The 16,316-nt window shown below is 35.5% G+C and overlaps 1 protein-coding gene across 2 annotated transcripts; it reads right to left on the bottom strand.

Annotated features, from left to right (window-relative positions):
* Positions 1-306: 306 nt before the first annotated feature.
* On the bottom strand, positions 307-15,674 carry LOC142630911 (putative manganese-transporting ATPase PDR2). 2 transcript variants are annotated; one of them, XM_075804972.1, is made up of 22 exons: positions 15,530-15,674; positions 14,606-14,884; positions 14,429-14,521; positions 12,917-13,122; positions 11,529-11,601; positions 11,218-11,390; positions 10,955-11,126; positions 10,025-10,129; positions 9,827-9,937; positions 9,638-9,724; positions 9,367-9,549; positions 8,966-9,016; positions 8,727-8,852; positions 7,485-7,564; positions 6,940-7,048; positions 6,033-6,161; positions 5,086-5,151; positions 4,826-4,897; positions 3,493-3,644; positions 3,101-3,212; positions 2,901-3,017; positions 307-1,736 (listed from the first exon to the last, which is right to left on the bottom strand). In XM_075804972.1, the coding sequence occupies exons 2-22, from the start codon at positions 14,852-14,854 to the stop codon at positions 621-623; spliced, it is 3,582 nt and encodes a 1,193-aa protein (XP_075661087.1). In that variant the 5' UTR covers positions 14,855-14,884; positions 15,530-15,674; the 3' UTR covers positions 307-620. The 2 variants fall into 2 exon arrangements, with proteins under 2 accessions (XP_075661087.1, XP_075661088.1); XM_075804973.1 differs by having other exon boundaries at positions 14,606-14,879; positions 15,530-15,658.
* Positions 15,675-16,316: the final 642 nt, after the last annotated feature.

Below are 16,316 nucleotides of genomic sequence, written 5' to 3'. Positions count from 1 at the left end.
CTTTATGCCTGTCGTGTTGGTTATTCATTACATAACCTAATACCCCGAGAGAGAGAGAGAGAGAGAGAGAGAGAGAGAGAGAACTGCTATGGCATTGTTCAACCATTCTGCCTCATTCTTTTTGCCTATCTTTTTTCTCTTCTTTTTTTTGATAACTTCATGTCATTCATTACATAGCTCAAAACAAGCAGGAATACAGAACCCTTTAGCATGAAACAAAGAGTAAAACAGAAAAACCACAGTATCGAATAGCCTTTTTTTTTTTTTAAATACAATTACCATTATCTGGGAGAGAGTAAGCTACAATGGTGTCGAAAGTAAAAAATATTCATTTGAATCTCCTATATCAAAAAGTATCTCAGATCGCAGTTTTTGAGTAGTGACTAGTGCCTAATAATCATTTTTCTCTGCAATATAATATTTTATGTTGGTAGACAAAATTTCTCACTACAAAAGGAAGAAACCTCATAATTTAATCAAACTAAAGTTACAAACGTAAGACCAATTGGCTATATCCCTTCCTATGGCTCTCTTTTGATGCTACAATCAGCACCAACTGCAGAGCCATTCAAATGATGCCCAATGCAGTTCCATACACTCCGCTTCAAGTCTTCATTCACTCAGACATGTTTATTCTTTTCTAGATTAGATGCAGCAAGCCGTTGTCGCTTCTTCCAGGCTGGAACCTTACCAGGGAAAGCCCACCTCAAGAGTCTCTCCCAGGAGTAGCAGGCCAGATACATGAGTAAGGCCCAAATCAGTAGCTTATTCCTTAACCCCACTGGCAAAGGCACCAATTTCAACCAGTCATTCAAGTCCCTAAATAGATCGGAAGCTATAACTGTGAAAAAACCAACAGCAGCCAAGAGGGCATATAAAAATGGTTTGTTCTCAGAGACGCTCTGGTTAAAAGGATGGCCCATGTAGTTTACAGCGAAAGTAGCCACCTGGATCATCATGCTCACCATGTATGAAACTGTATTCACCAGGTTGGGATGGAAATCGGAGTCTGGCTCGATGCACTCATCAGGCATGTGTTTCTCAGCCTCATTTACAGAAGAAATCAAGAAACATAAGTGGATTGCAAACTGTCCCAAGAGAGAAAGTAAGACGTATGAGCAAAAGACATTTGGGTGGGGCCGTGCAGCTGATAGAGTGGGAAGGGGACGGGCATGTGAGATAAACAGGAAAAAGGCAGCTGTGAAGACACCACTGATTGTAGCCTGGACATCTCCAAGCTTGACACCATCCAAATACATAACACTCAACACATATGCTGTAGCAAGGCAGTTAAGGCCAAGAATTTTGAACATCTGGAGGGTAGTTACTAGAGTACTGCGACCCTGACGAATTATGTCAGTGGTTGGGGCAACTGATGCATGCTTTGCAGTGAATGGTGATGCCATTGAGGCATCGCCAAGCTTGACAACAGGAGCTGCATGACCATCACCCTCCTCATTTAGCTCATCCATCATCTTCTTCAGCTTTTGTCTTTGAATCTCTGCAGCTGTCAGATGGCGATTACCAGCTGAAAGGTTAGTATCTGATCTTGTAGTACCTTTACCTTTTGAAGAGCCTTCTCCATTTAAAACGGTAGCCTTTCCAGTTGCTTCCAATGTGGGCTTTGATTTTTTTGATTTGATGGACTTCATACTTTCATCCTTGGATTTTTCAGAGGATGAGTTTCCACTTTGACTTGGAGGCACCGCATTCAACAAGGCAACTCCTACATCAGCCTGAAAACAAAAATAAATAACATGATTGAAATTGTCTATTGACAATGTAAATCCTTCATGCTGAAATTTGCCACAACCGAATTTCCAATCACAGCATAACCAATGAGAGAGAGAGAGAGAGAGCTTTGTGCAAATAGCATATCATATTATATACATACATACATACATACATACATATATATATATGTATACATATATATATATATATATATATATATATATATATATATATATACATATATGAAAATTTCCAAGTATATCTTCTAATGACAATGTAAATCCTTCATGCTGAAATTTGCCACAACCGAATTTCCAATCACAGCATATCCAATGAGAGAGAGAGAGAGAGAGAGAGAGAGCGCTAGCTTTGTGCAAATAGTATCTCATTATATATATACACACACACTAACCTCTGAGCAAGCGCGTGAGGTTCTATTTTTTTTCTAGAGGTTAATAATTTTCATTCATCATATTCGGGTCTGCATTTTTCAATAACAAAAATACCTACAGGTGTGATGAAAACACAAAATCTAAAAGTGGATAAAGCAATTTGAAAACCAACAAGCGAGTGGTCTTGTTTTGTAGGCAATATTTTAGTGGGAATTAGAGATGTATTTTTACCAGATTGTCCTCCAATCTTGTTTGTGCTTAAACATAGAGTGTAAGGGTATTTTTGAAGCAGAGAAAAGTTCATCCCAAACAGGGTAAGTCTCTTAAATAGTAATATAGATAACTGCAATTCTAAACCTAAAGCTACTCTGGCAGGGTTCTAATACAAAAGCCAACGGAAGCAGCTTCCCTTATTGGGTAAAAGTGCAAACCTATAGCTGCAGAATTAGGAATAATGGCACCAGAAATAATATTTTTTCCGTAAACCCAGAAACAAAGTGAAAAGAACCTGAGTAAACTTTGCAGGCAATCATTGGCTGAAAGGAGTCACTTATAAATAGGCAAATAGCAGTGTAATCGAAATATCAGTTTTAACAATTCTGGCAGGGTGGTTTAACCAAAATTCTTGTGGGTGGAAATCTGGTTGGAGTTGAGTGTAATATATCATCCCATAAGAAAAGATAACTTCTGAATTCTGATTTGGGAAAAATAAATATCCATGAAACTTGAAAAGATTAAATGAAAAAGAAATAACTATCTTTAGCAACATATTACCTGCTTCAGTGCTCCAACATCATTAGTTCCATCACCACACATCAATGTTATCCTTCCCACTGTTTTAAAAGTGGTCATGATCAGTTCTTTTTGCTCAGGAGCAACTCTTGCAAAAACCTGAGACAACAATCCAGATATGCATTACAAAGGCTACAACATCAACAACTAGTTCCAAACATGACGTTTGTATGAATCAGAACCTTCACATAAGGAATGACTTGTAAAACAGCAGAGGTCTGTTGTAACATCTCAATGCAGTCCCCACCGACACAGAGATCATGACTCTCTGATAAAGCTTCAACCTCTTTCTCACTGAAATCAATTACACTTCTTAGATCAATCCAAAAAACAAAAAGTAAATCATAATTTGAAACAGTGCTCAACAAACTGGTAAAGCTATTTAAATGACTTCATAATACGAGATAAGATGCATGAAGCCATAGGACATGAGTTCAAAGAAAACATAGTGTCCTATGCAAGTTTATTAGGATATAAAGCCAGAATGAAATATAAATCAAATTAAACAAAATAGAGGCAACCATGATAAGAAAGAAGGGGGGCCACCAGGGAGAAGAAGGAATTAAACCTTCACCTGTATTGAAACATCTCAGTCTCATCAGGAGATATCCACTCATACCCGTCACCGTTCCTCGCTGGACCAAGAATCAATGCTGGTTTTGATACAATCTGAACTTGACTAGCAACATGGCAAGCTGTCAGAGCTTGGTCACCAGTAATCATCACCTGTCGATTGGAAACAGTGTCTTTATGTAGATATTTACAACTTAATTTCTAGATATATATTTGAGCGGTAGCCCAAGCAGACGAGGGGTGAGGATTGGTGTAGATTTTAGATTGGACTAGGTATTGAAATAAAGATTAAAAAAAGGCCAAAAAAAAAGAAAAGGGGGGGGGGGGGGGGGAGGGGTTTGCATAGTCCAGCCTAAAAGTTTGAGCATCAATTAGATGAATTGCCAAAATTTAAAAAGAAACGTGAATGATCATTCTGTCATAAGCATGTTTTACCAATTGATATTCATGGGAAAAATAAGTCTCTTATGGCTCCATTTGTTTCGATGGAAAATATTTTTCACATATGCAGATGTTTAGGGTGACTGAAACTGTTGGTCAACCTCAACACAATTTAGGGTTGACAGTAAAATTGAGGCACTTTTGAGTATAAAATGTTTAACACTTTCATTTGCAATCATAACATTTTATGCCTCACCCAAAACTCATCAGCCCAATCTCAAACCCCCCACGCCCACTGTCAGCAGCCAAACCACCACCCTGCATTGATGTCGCCAGTCTCCTGTCGCCACCACTGGTCACCAATCATGTTTTTTTAATCTAAACTTCTTATTATTATTATGTGTTTGGGAGATGGAGAACATGTGGAGAACTAGTAGAAAATATGTTTTGCATAGCATTTTTAGGAACGCAACCAAACACTTGAAATGTTTTCAGGAGCAAGAACACAAACCAAAAACTTGAAAATTTTTGCTTTTCCAAAAAATATTTTACATCAAAACAAACGGAGCCTAAAATTAAAATTTTAGGGATTGAGGGATAAATGTGGATGGTAACCTACAAAATCCAAATCCATCCCCAAAAAGACACTAATCAAACTTATTACCAAGTACAGCTCTTAATCACACTAGCAACTTTCACTAATCAAACTTATTACCAAATACAGCTCTTAATCACACTAGCAACTTTTTTTTTCTGTAACAGATAAACCAATGCTACCATGACTGACTTCCACAGTTCCACCTTTTTTGGACACATCCGAGAGGTGGGTTAAACTTCTCTCCTCACAAACAAGGAGTTGAGGGTGAAGTCATAGATTCAATCAAGTATGGGTGCCTGTTTTATTTGTCAATCAAAAAAAGAATAGGTAAGGTATATAAAAAAACGTCCCTTACCAAGTCATGTGAAGATGCTTTTAGTTCGGACAAGACAATGGCTGAATCTGCTCTAATAGGACAATTGAATACCTGACATATAAATAAGAGCATTTATTAACAATAAATATGATAGGAAACAACTATCAAGCATTTGTAATAATAAAAAAAAAAAAAAAAAAATTGGGGTATGAAACAACTCTTAAGCATTTGTTGCAAATATTTTTCTACCATAGGAAAGTGATAGATACTGCATGTAAATAGAACGGTTTATTGTTTACCGCAAAACCAGCGAAAGTAAGGCCACTCTCCACTATATCCCTGTCCAGGCTTCTAGCTTCACTAACCTTCATGCAGAAACAAAATAAGCAACAAGTCAAACAAACAAATATAAATAGATTGAATAATTTATTGGAATAACTAATGAATTAATGCCTGAGAAAGAAGAAAACCAATGGTGTTCTTGATCGGAAGAGTAAAAAGGGAAGTTTTTGTGATTCTCACTACTAAAACACACCTTTAGACTTCAATTTAGCTCCAAAGTTAGTGAGTAATCAAAGTGAAATAACAGTTAATTTTAAAAACCAAACGACTCAGGTTGACTTTTTGTTAATATTATTACTACATATTAATTCCACTTTCAAAACTCCCAGATATCAGGAAGAAGTAGGAACTTCAGAAAATACATTTTATCCTTTCCAAAATAACCAAAGGAGTGAAATATATAGAAGTAAAGGAATGAGAGAAAAAGGGTTCACAAACATGGCAAAATAACCACATGCATTTTATCCTTTGCCCAGAATTGCATAGAACTATATACACAGAAGCACAACAAATTAAGACAAGTCTATTATAATCGAGTCAACAACAGTTAGTGTCAAATTACAATCCCTCCCTCCCCCTTTTTTTCTAAAAAGAGAACATTGAGCTGGGCATATTTCCCAAAAAAACTTGTCCACTTTTGAGGCAACTCTTTGATGTTGAAATCTTGAAAAGATGGATTTTGTCATTTTACACCCAGCATTATAGATAACCAAAACAATAAAGAAGTCACTGTGTCACTCTAAACCTGAAGCAATACTTTATATTCTTAGAAAACAAAAAAAAACATTAGTCAAAGATAACACACTTTTCCTGAAAATAAATTTTTTTTTTTTTTTTAAATCCTCAACATAGTGGAAAACAAAATCCTATGCCACTGGGTAGAAAATAAATCTCAAATTCTTACTGTCATATCTGGAAGGGACTTGAAAGCAAGAGCCAGAACACGAGACCCTTGACGTGTATATTTCTTGTAGGTCTCAACATATGATGATGGCACATCAATGAGCCTATCCTGAATAGTTTCAGGGGCACCCTGCAATGAGATTTAATGAATTTTATCAGTAGAAGGGTAAAAAAAAATCCCTACAGAAGGAAAGAAAGAAAGAGGACTGAATCTCCAATCGCTTCTATTTGGATTTTTTTATCACTAGCAGGATACTGAACAATAATCAGCTCAACAATTAACAACAAGGGTAACAGAGGATCCCACAATGATACAGTATTTTGATTTCTAAGTTTTTACACAGATTGAAATTAATCAGTAAACTACATGGAGAAAGGATGTTCAAATATCAATCTATTCAAGCCACTTGCAGTCCAGAAATTCCAAATTATGCTCATGCAGGTACTCACATTGTAAGGAACATTTTCAAAGTAAAATCAACCAGAAATGTCACATTTTGACATTCCAACAAACTAAGAGTACCAAGCCATTGAGTTTTACTGGGAGTTAGAGGAGTGGCTCATCAGCTTGAGTTCATAATGCATAGGGAGGTGTTGGCCAAAGTACAAAACCTAAAAGAGCATCCAGAGAACTCAAGGATAACCTCTAGGTAGTATTTCAAAAGTCACAAAAATTCTTGGGAATTTTTGAAAAACTTCTTTTTCTAATGAAAAATCTTGACGTTATATATCATGGCATATTCCCAGATACATTTTCGCATCTACCTATAAAATTTTCAAAATTTTACCATAAAGTACACAATAACTTCTTACTTATAAGCTACCTGATTATGCAAGCATCTAGTAAAATACATTCCTAATCCCTATATGCATGCATACAAATTGAAGGGTTCACGAATAAAACAGACCTTCACAAAAGCAAAAAATTCCTCCTGAATGCGAACAACAACTGCCATTCTCTTCAAGTGGGATGCAAAGTGGTGTCTCTGAACAATCTGAACAGCATTGCCACTTCCCCTGCAATTTATAACATGTCATAAAATCATTAAAAAAAATCTATTTATGCAGTGATTGGCTTCAAGACTTTAGTGGCTGTTTCCACCAAAATTAATCGACAAAGATACAGTCAATGACCAGCTGAGCTCTTTTGGTTAATTGCTTCCTTCGTTTGTCTTTACTCTGGTTCTTAAGTGATTTTTTTACCTTCTTATTCTCTTTTAATAAAAATCTGTTGCTACATGTTCTTTAACAAAAAGAACATGTAAAGAAAGGAACCAATAACCCAATAACAGGAGCAAAAAGCGTAGCTAAAGCAAGGAAAAAGATAAAGAAAACAAATACGTGTCCATAAAATCACGATCCAATCTCAGATTAAAGAATGAAAATAAAAATACATATAGAAATAACGACCAAAGAGCAATAAGACAAATGATACCGAAATGTCACAGCATACCTTTTGGGCATGGCCTTTTCATCTGATTTATAACTCCAATCAATTCCCTTTAGTGCAGCCTTCTCTAGAGGATCACCTACCTACAGGCAACAATTCTTATTAAATTGTCACAAGAGTGGGCCTACAGGAATTTGTGATATTACAGCAACAGGAGCAATTATTAGCAAATAATTTTCAAATAAAAGATTGAAAATAATGTTCATTAGTGAGAAATGAAACATAAAAGCAAAACTTCAAGTAAAATATGAACAGAATATGATTAAAAAAATGGAACTTTCTAACAAAGCAAGGACTCAAAGTAACAGACATGCTGAAAAATGCCAGCAGGGAAAGACAAAACTACTCTTTGCCAAAGTATGTTTCCTATTGTGCCAAAGGTGGATGTAAATTTTCAACATACAGGTTAAGGGTTCCATTCTCACAGACAGCCAAATTACACCGGGCACAGCAAGGATTCAAAGAACATACATACTGAACAATGCCAACAGGGAAAGAAAGAAATAATCTCTGCCGAAGTATGTTTTCTATTGTGCCAAAGTTGGATGTAAGTTCTTAACAGATAGGTTGAGGGTTCTTTTCTAACTAATTCTATTCTCAAGTTCCTAGTTTCTAGTAAGGGGCCTCTTCTAAGAAAGTAGTCTCAAACAGTTTAACAACAACATGTAACTTGAACCAACCAACATGAGTAAAAAGAAGGATGAAGTGAATGAAAAAGAAGATACAAATCAATAGTTGTGAGGCATTTAAGGCTAAAAAAATCTGAAGCAGCAGTCTCTATTTCATTTTCTTTCTCATACATACATGGCACATCCAATCTAAATGCCACAAGCAAACCAACCAGCCAAAAAGTAGGACCATAAAAGCACAAACTACTTGTAAGGAAAATTTATTATAGGTTCTCCATAAGGGAGCTGACGGACATTCAATAGTGCATTCAAATATGATTACAGAAAAATGGTCACAGTTGGCATTCCTTGCAGACCAATGATACTTGGGTAATTACATTAAATTCATAAGAATCCTGAGATTGTTAATAAAAGAATTCTGGTGCCAAGCACTTGACTAAAATCTTATGCTGTGAGAAGTGCAATTCTTTACCAAGATACACTATATATACGAAACAAATAGCTTTAGAAACCCAATGTAATTCACCATCCAAGTACAATAAAAAGGTTTGTCACAAAACTGAAAACCATATAAAATTACTTAATACTTATTATCCAAACAATGACATCTGCATACCAGCTTGTTGTCGACATAAACAAGGGCATGGCAAGAAGCCAGAATTTCCACTGTGCGCGCAGACACATTAGACATATCAGATTCTAGTTCCATGCTACTAGTTAATCCACCAACTCCACAGAACTCCTGGAAAGAGCCAAAGACAAAAGATCTCATAAAAGGAAATCAAAAATATATGAACAAAAAGGCATATATGAATAATAAATGAGCATCAAATCCTGAGCTCCATAGGTGCATACCATGTCATCTGATGTAAGTGTTCCAGTTTTGTCAAAACAACATATATCAACCTGGAGAGGGAGAAACAATTAAAAACATTTAATGTAATGACAAATCAATATATGCATTAGCAACAGGTTTCTCAGCTTCATGCCACACTTACCCATACTTAAGTATACAACAAGGAATAGAGAAAAAGGGTGGCATAACAGATGATGTATAAGGCCTAGCAGAGTATTTTAAATGTGGATGCCAAAGCTACTGCTCATAGCATATTCTAAAACACTCCCAAAAGGGAAGATAAGATAAACTTGTGACCAATCGCACCAATTTCAAAGATTTTCCAAATGCAGATTATTATCAGAAAAGAGCACTATCCCCCATGTAGGTAGAAACTTTACAAATAAAAACTGGAACACACCTTTCCAGCAAATGGTATTCGGAAAGGCTCCGTACAAAATATTCCACGCCGTGCCAAAGCAATAAGAGATGTATTGACAGCTATTGATAGTTCCATTGGCAGCTCAGGAGGAATCACAGAAGTAATAATAAGTGAACAACTTAATAGAAGCTTGTACTTGCTCCTCGTAGGATCCTCTAGCCCCTACATGAGTGACTTTCTCATTATCACAAATAGAAATCAAACACAGTAACAAACATCCATTTTATTCCCCTAAGGAACCCTAATTTACCTTTTTAAGTACATAACCCGCAGCTATGAGTGCAAATACAACTAAGAACAAAATAAACAGCCCACTTTCCCAGCTGTTAGCAGTAACCTGAAAATATATGCAAAATAAAAAAGGTCATCCCAAACACGTAATTAAAATGCCTATAAAGTAGTGTAATCACAGCTTCACAGAGAATCACAGATCAATTACCCTCTCTGTAGAAAATAAAATTGTTCGCATCAATTTCCCCTGACTTGTTTCAAATCCAGTTCTCAGAACAACTGCTACACAACCACCATCAGGGGTCTTCAGAGGGAAGCTCTGTCTCCAGAAAGAAAATTAAAAGCATAACTTTAAAAGGCATGAGCATGTCTCACCATATTAAAAGATTTTTTTAACATTAACTACCTTATCAGGAGTATGCTGCAATATCTTAGTCCCACCAAATAAAACATGGCTTTTATCCCTCTTAATTGATAACTTCTCTTCAATTCCTCTTCCCATGATTGAAACCTGGAAAAAAAAATATACTATCTTAATTTTTATTTTTTATTTTTGTAAAAAAAACGAAACTGATAATAAAACCAACACCAAATATATAAATGCCCCAGCCTCCATATGCTTAAGGGCCAGAAAAGACTGATAGAGATGAAGATGCAAATGTCCTCACATATACAAAGTCATGTTCTATTTTAGGGGAAATGTGAGCACAGGTGGGGGCTCTCCAATACCCATCATCATCTACACAATAACATTTTATACTGTACAAGAAATTATTAAAACAGAACAGATACAGGAAAATATAAAGTCAATAATTACATATATTAAAGCAATCAATTTAGCTAAAAGGAAAATCATGAAGAGTTTAGGGCAGAATTACTGTAAACAAACGCAAACACAAAAGAAGGGGGAGCTATAACCAAGCATAAGAAAGTCCAGCATGTGACAAGTTTGATATTAGTCTACTACAATTACATGAAAACAGTTCATTAAATCACTACAGATACAATCGGCTTTTTTTCTTCTTCTACTTCCTGTCTTTGAAGGTAGAATCAGTTATTCTTATGAGGCATCTGAAGACAGTAATTCGTGTCTTAGAATTATGCTAACCATCAAACACTAACACAAAGCAGCATAGCACCCAACAATATTGCCCAAACTCAAAAACTAACAATTAGGAAAAAATTTTAATAAATAACCATGCAGAATTTACTTATTAAAAAAGAGGAAGAAGAGTATTTCACCCCACACAATGAATTATGCAATGTCATGCAGGAAATAAGATTACCAAAACTTGTCAGCACAATAAAGATTAAGTTATCAGAAAAAGAGAATCACCTTCCATTGTGGGGTAGACTCGCCTGTAAGAATGGCTTCATTCACAATAGCACTTCCAGCTAAAATAAGCATGTCTGCTGGTACAGCCTTATCTTCTCCATTTGGGCCAGAATTGCGCCCAATAGATACAACATCCCCAGGCAGTAGATCAGTACCAGAGAGTTTAACCCACCTAAAAAATATCCGCATATAATTAGACAAGCAATTACAAAAATTATAATATAAAAATTAAAGAACCAGCTTAATTGACATCAATAACGTACTTCCCACACCGATACACCATTAGGGTCTGGCCATCAACTCTAACACGTCTTAGCTCAGTTAATGTCTTTAGCCGACTTTTTGCCATTGTTGACTCAAACATAAACAGCATGAACAGGGTGAACAAACTATAATACCAATATTCATCCAGACACCAGAGACCCACACAGAAGACCTACACACAAGGAGAGAAAAAAACCAAGGTAGCAAAAGAGTGAAGAACCGCATACAGACATACAAAAGAAAACTGAAAATGAGAGAGAGAGAGAGAGAGAGAGAGAGAGAGAGAGAGAGAGAGCTGACTAAAGACAACCTGAAATACAAAAAAGGGTTCCATGATGTGCTCTTTCATTAATTTCTGGAACGTAGGTTGCGGGTAATCAAATCTACATGACAAAGAAATGTAAACATTACAAAGGAGAATTAAATTAATTAAGCCAAGACCAGTCTCAGAGAGACGAACTTCCACCAGCAATGTCGACCTAATATGAGAAGTAAAATAAAAAGTCGAAGATAAGTCCACAAATTAAATCTATAAGTCAGCAAACAAAACAAATATAATCTCAAAAACAATAGATCCAATTATTCAATGAGAGGTTATTCTCAATCAACAGTATTTTTTGGGGAGTATCAGAATCAACATTAGGGTAGACATAAAAATGAACCTGAGGAAACAAGTCATTATTAAATATCAGACAAGTACGCAAAACACAAATGAACAGAGAAGAATGTAAAGCCTTGTCCAAATACTGACATACTTTGGAGCCCCTCAAAGTAAATATCAGATGGTGAATCTTAGTAGTTCATATTTAAAAGTAAAAAAACGAAAAAAAATATATATATATATATACAAGAAAAAAAATATATGATTTGAAAGAAGAAAAAAGGGTCCTAGAGGTTGTGACCAGAAGAAGAAAAAAGAAAGAAGCAACTAGCATCATAAACAATGATAAAATTAATAGAATTCTAAAAATATCAACTCGCAGGAAACCTAAGTAAAAGAAAATTAAAGTCAAGCATAAATGAAGAATTATTTAACACCTTCCAGCCTCATTCAGTAAATTCTAGATTCCAAAATAACTAGTATCACCCCCCTCATATATACGTAGTATTTGCTTATGCAGGCATATTAAGTGTACTAGTAAGTGGTAATCAACTCAATTTGACACATTCTGTCCATCCCCCTTTCTTTTATTAGGTTAGATGTGACCTTCCAATTGAAATGCAATTTTCCAAATAACTCCCGAAACTGTTGCAGCCTACAGAATGTGAAAATTAATACACACACGTGTGTGTGCGCGTGTGTGTGTGTGTATAGCTGAACTTGTTTCCACCATACTTAATTGAATAATTGGGACATAATGATAGGTGGTCCTACTTTTTCTACACAGATATAACATTGGAACTAGTGTATATATTTCCTACCCACGTAACACGTTAATGCATCTCAAAACAGCAATATAGGCTACAAAAGCAATCACTTTGTAACATGTAGAGCTCAAGATAGAACACACCAACAATCCACAGAAACAACCAGTGACATGATGACAAAAGAAATCAGCCATTTCACAAGACATGCCATAGCTATTCAGGAAAAGAATTTTATTATTTATACAGTCTAACACTTCCATTCAAAGGATGAAGAAGCAAAACCAAACAGCGAAAAAAAGGTAAGGGAAAGGGTAAGAAAAGGTAACCCACACATTCCGTCCCCATTTTTCAGTAGCAGCAGAAGCCTTAGCTTCGGAGCCGTGGCCAGTACATTTGAGATAGTATCCAATTGTTTCCTTGGTAGGGTAAGGAAGCTTAAAAAAGGTCTCCTTTTCCTTTGAGAAGATGAAGCATTGCTTTCTGAAGTCAAAGTAAATCTCTTCCAAATCAACCGAGGACGAAGAAGAACCTGCTTGCTGTTCGAGAGAAAGATTATGTCATCAAGCAAATGAATTTCACAACTTCACTTCAACAAGATGGCCAACAACATAAGCCAATAATACAAAGAAATAGATGGAACCTATTATCCACCACGACCAAACCCCCCCCCCCCCAAACAAAAACAAGATGGAATGTATTATCTATCTAATATATACACTCCCAACTTAATAATTATGTATAGGATACCTGACTTGAATAATAACTCCTATTTCATTCTCTGATTGATATGATAAACCAAAAGGCAACAGTGGCGGTAAGTAGATAAAATCAAGGCTTTGTTGAGTCCAGTACTGGCATTGATGTCAGCACATTGTATATTAAAAGTATTCTTTGTAAAAGGATGCCTTGCAGCTATAAGAACAAACCAAGGGAAGATAAAAACACAATGATAAGGAAAAAGAAAGATGCAATTATTTTTGCAATAACAAATCCAACAAACTCTTTCATCCTAGGTGTCATCATTGCTCACAAACTTCAATCTGCTTTGTTTTCCTAAATTTTAGGTGCTTTCAATGATCCAATTGCTCCCAATGACTTCATCCCCGCTTCATTATTTTCACCAGGTACCACTATACTTGGCCCAAAAAGGCACAAATTCCAGAACCTAAAGTATAAAAGACAGTGGCACAACTAACCACATCAAGTCACATGTTTCCAACGAAAAGCTATATCAAAGCTAAAATTCTCATTAAGAGAATTTGTTCAATGCTTGCTGATACTACTTTTTGGTACCTAGGTTATACAAAGCAGGCATAGGTGTGGGTTTGGTTAAGGGCATAGGATATGAGTCTATTCGCCGGATATCACCATCAGGAGTTCCGAGCCAAGCCAATAATTGGTAATTAAGCTCATCTCAATGTGGATCACCACTTGATGAAAGCTAGAATTGAGCTCAATGTTACATTCCCTTGTAACATTCAGTTTTTATGAGCTGGAGTTCAATAATAGTCCAAAATGTTAATATTTAGAACCCACTAAGCCACAATTAGTTAAAAAGCTTTATCAGCAGAAATTGACCTTAAGAAGCAAAACAACCTTTTTCTTTTTTGGCTATTGGTAATTCAGGACATCCCCATAGAGAGACCGTGGTTCAAACTTGGATCCCACCTGTGGTGAGAACCGAAGGTGTCTGCTAAGCCACGAGGCAGGCAGACCTTAAGAAGCAAATCAGCTTGATTTAAGTACGCACAGCATATCAGCACTAAGACCCAAATTTTAAAATTTCTTTATAATCAGGGAAAAAATATTTTACAAAGAGAAAATTTAAAATATTGGACTTACTAATTTACGAAAATGAAGAGGCACTACTTCTTTAGAACCAGAAAATTTGGCTGGAGTTATTTTGCATGCATCAGCATGGTGAATGTCATTAACCTGCATACCAAAATAAACCCAATAAAACCCCTATATTGCATTATATACACATATGTTGACATATTTGTGAGCAATATTACATACCTTACTATATTGGACAAAGCATTTGAAATCGACGGACCAAGCAGTGAAAAGCCAGACCAGAATGTGAAGAGCTACGAGTCCACCTAAAACAATGACAGCATCCCCAAAGTCTATGCTAGGAACAACGGTAGTTAACCACAAAACATAAATAATAGTGAAAGGCCACACGTCCAAGCGCCATGCCCAGTGGCTCTTCCTTAACAAATCAACTTTATCCACCACTTTTCCTCCTACATGGAACCTCAACATCTCTCACCTCCAACCCCACTGGCCACTACACTAGAAGATTTAACAAAATGGTACAAGGATTAACACAAAAATTATCTAACCATTTGGTTGTCAAGGAAGTGCATGCAATGAAAAAATAAAAATAAAAATCTAAAATTTTCAAATCATGAGCTTTTCATTACAGAGAGTAACAGAGAACTACACAATCACAATTCAGCATTTTTGGTTTCCAATACGCCAAAATTCCAATTCAACACTAGAATATAACTGTGCACCACACTCAATCATAACGAACCGTTTGTTTGCCGAGAAAGTGAGAGAAAACATAAGGGAAAAAACATGAATAATGAACTGCAACTCTATGTTTCCCGATACAAAGATTAGGTTTTGTTATTTAAAGTGTGTTCCTTCACTTTTTTTTCAATCGAGATTGAAACTATTTAGAATACAAAGACACCAAATTTCTTCGTTCCACAATATTTCATCTTTCTTTTCAAATTCGTAAGCTTTCTCGACAACCAAACAGAGAATTTACGAAATAAATTTCTCACTTCTGAACGTTAAAAATTAACAAAAACATAAATTTGACAATTCAAAGATTTGTAACCCTAAAATCCTCATTGATACATATACATAGAGAGAGAGAGAGAGAGAGAGAGAGAGATATACAAAGATATAGATAGATTTGATACGTACCGAGATGAATGAAAAGAGAGAGAGAGAGAGAGAGAGAGAGAGAGAGAGAGATCCGAAACGAAACCCTAGAGTAGATCGGTGAAGGTGAAGTGAGTCACAGTATAGGAAGTTGAAAGCACAAGAAAGAATAAAAAAGGAACAGTTGGGAAGGGATCGTTTGCTTTTCTGGGCTCTCTCTCTCTCTCTCTCTCTTTCTTTTTCTTTTTGTCCACGCCTTTTTCTTTTTTCTTTTTTTTGCGTGCAAACGTATTCCTTATCTCGTTCCCTTCTCATGTGTGTATTTCTAATATTTGTTTATTTAATTAAAAGTTTCCATAAAAAAATTTAAAGTAATTTAAAAATAAATCAATTAAGCATATATAAATAAATTGATAAATCTTAAATTTCTTATCTAATTTTGTTTTAACACTTAAAATTCCTTCAAAAATCATTATTCATATCCTTAAAATGAAATTAAAAAATTCAAATTATGTATAATTGATTGGTTTATTCAGAATGTTTTTGTGATAATGACTAAATAATTTATTTTTATATAATTTTAGGATTCTCTTGCTATATTTTTCAGATGGAATCGTTTTCTATATTTAGATAGATTTTTAATTTTAGACTGCATTTGTTTTGGCTGAAAAATATTTTAGGAAATCATTTTACACCAGGCGCTGTGTTTGGTACGCTCAGAAAATTGGGTCAACGGAAATTATTTTATGCATTGACCGTAAAATAAGCCTCCTCACCCGGAAAACGATTTCAGTTTTTATTTTACCTTCAAATCTCATTTTACGGACTG

This window comes from Castanea sativa, chromosome 4 (genome assembly GCF_040712315.1).
Source record: "Castanea sativa cultivar Marrone di Chiusa Pesio chromosome 4, ASM4071231v1".
Lineage (NCBI taxonomy): Eukaryota > Viridiplantae > Streptophyta > Magnoliopsida > Fagales > Fagaceae > Castanea > Castanea sativa.
This window is presented reverse-complemented; position numbering and strand designations above follow the sequence as displayed.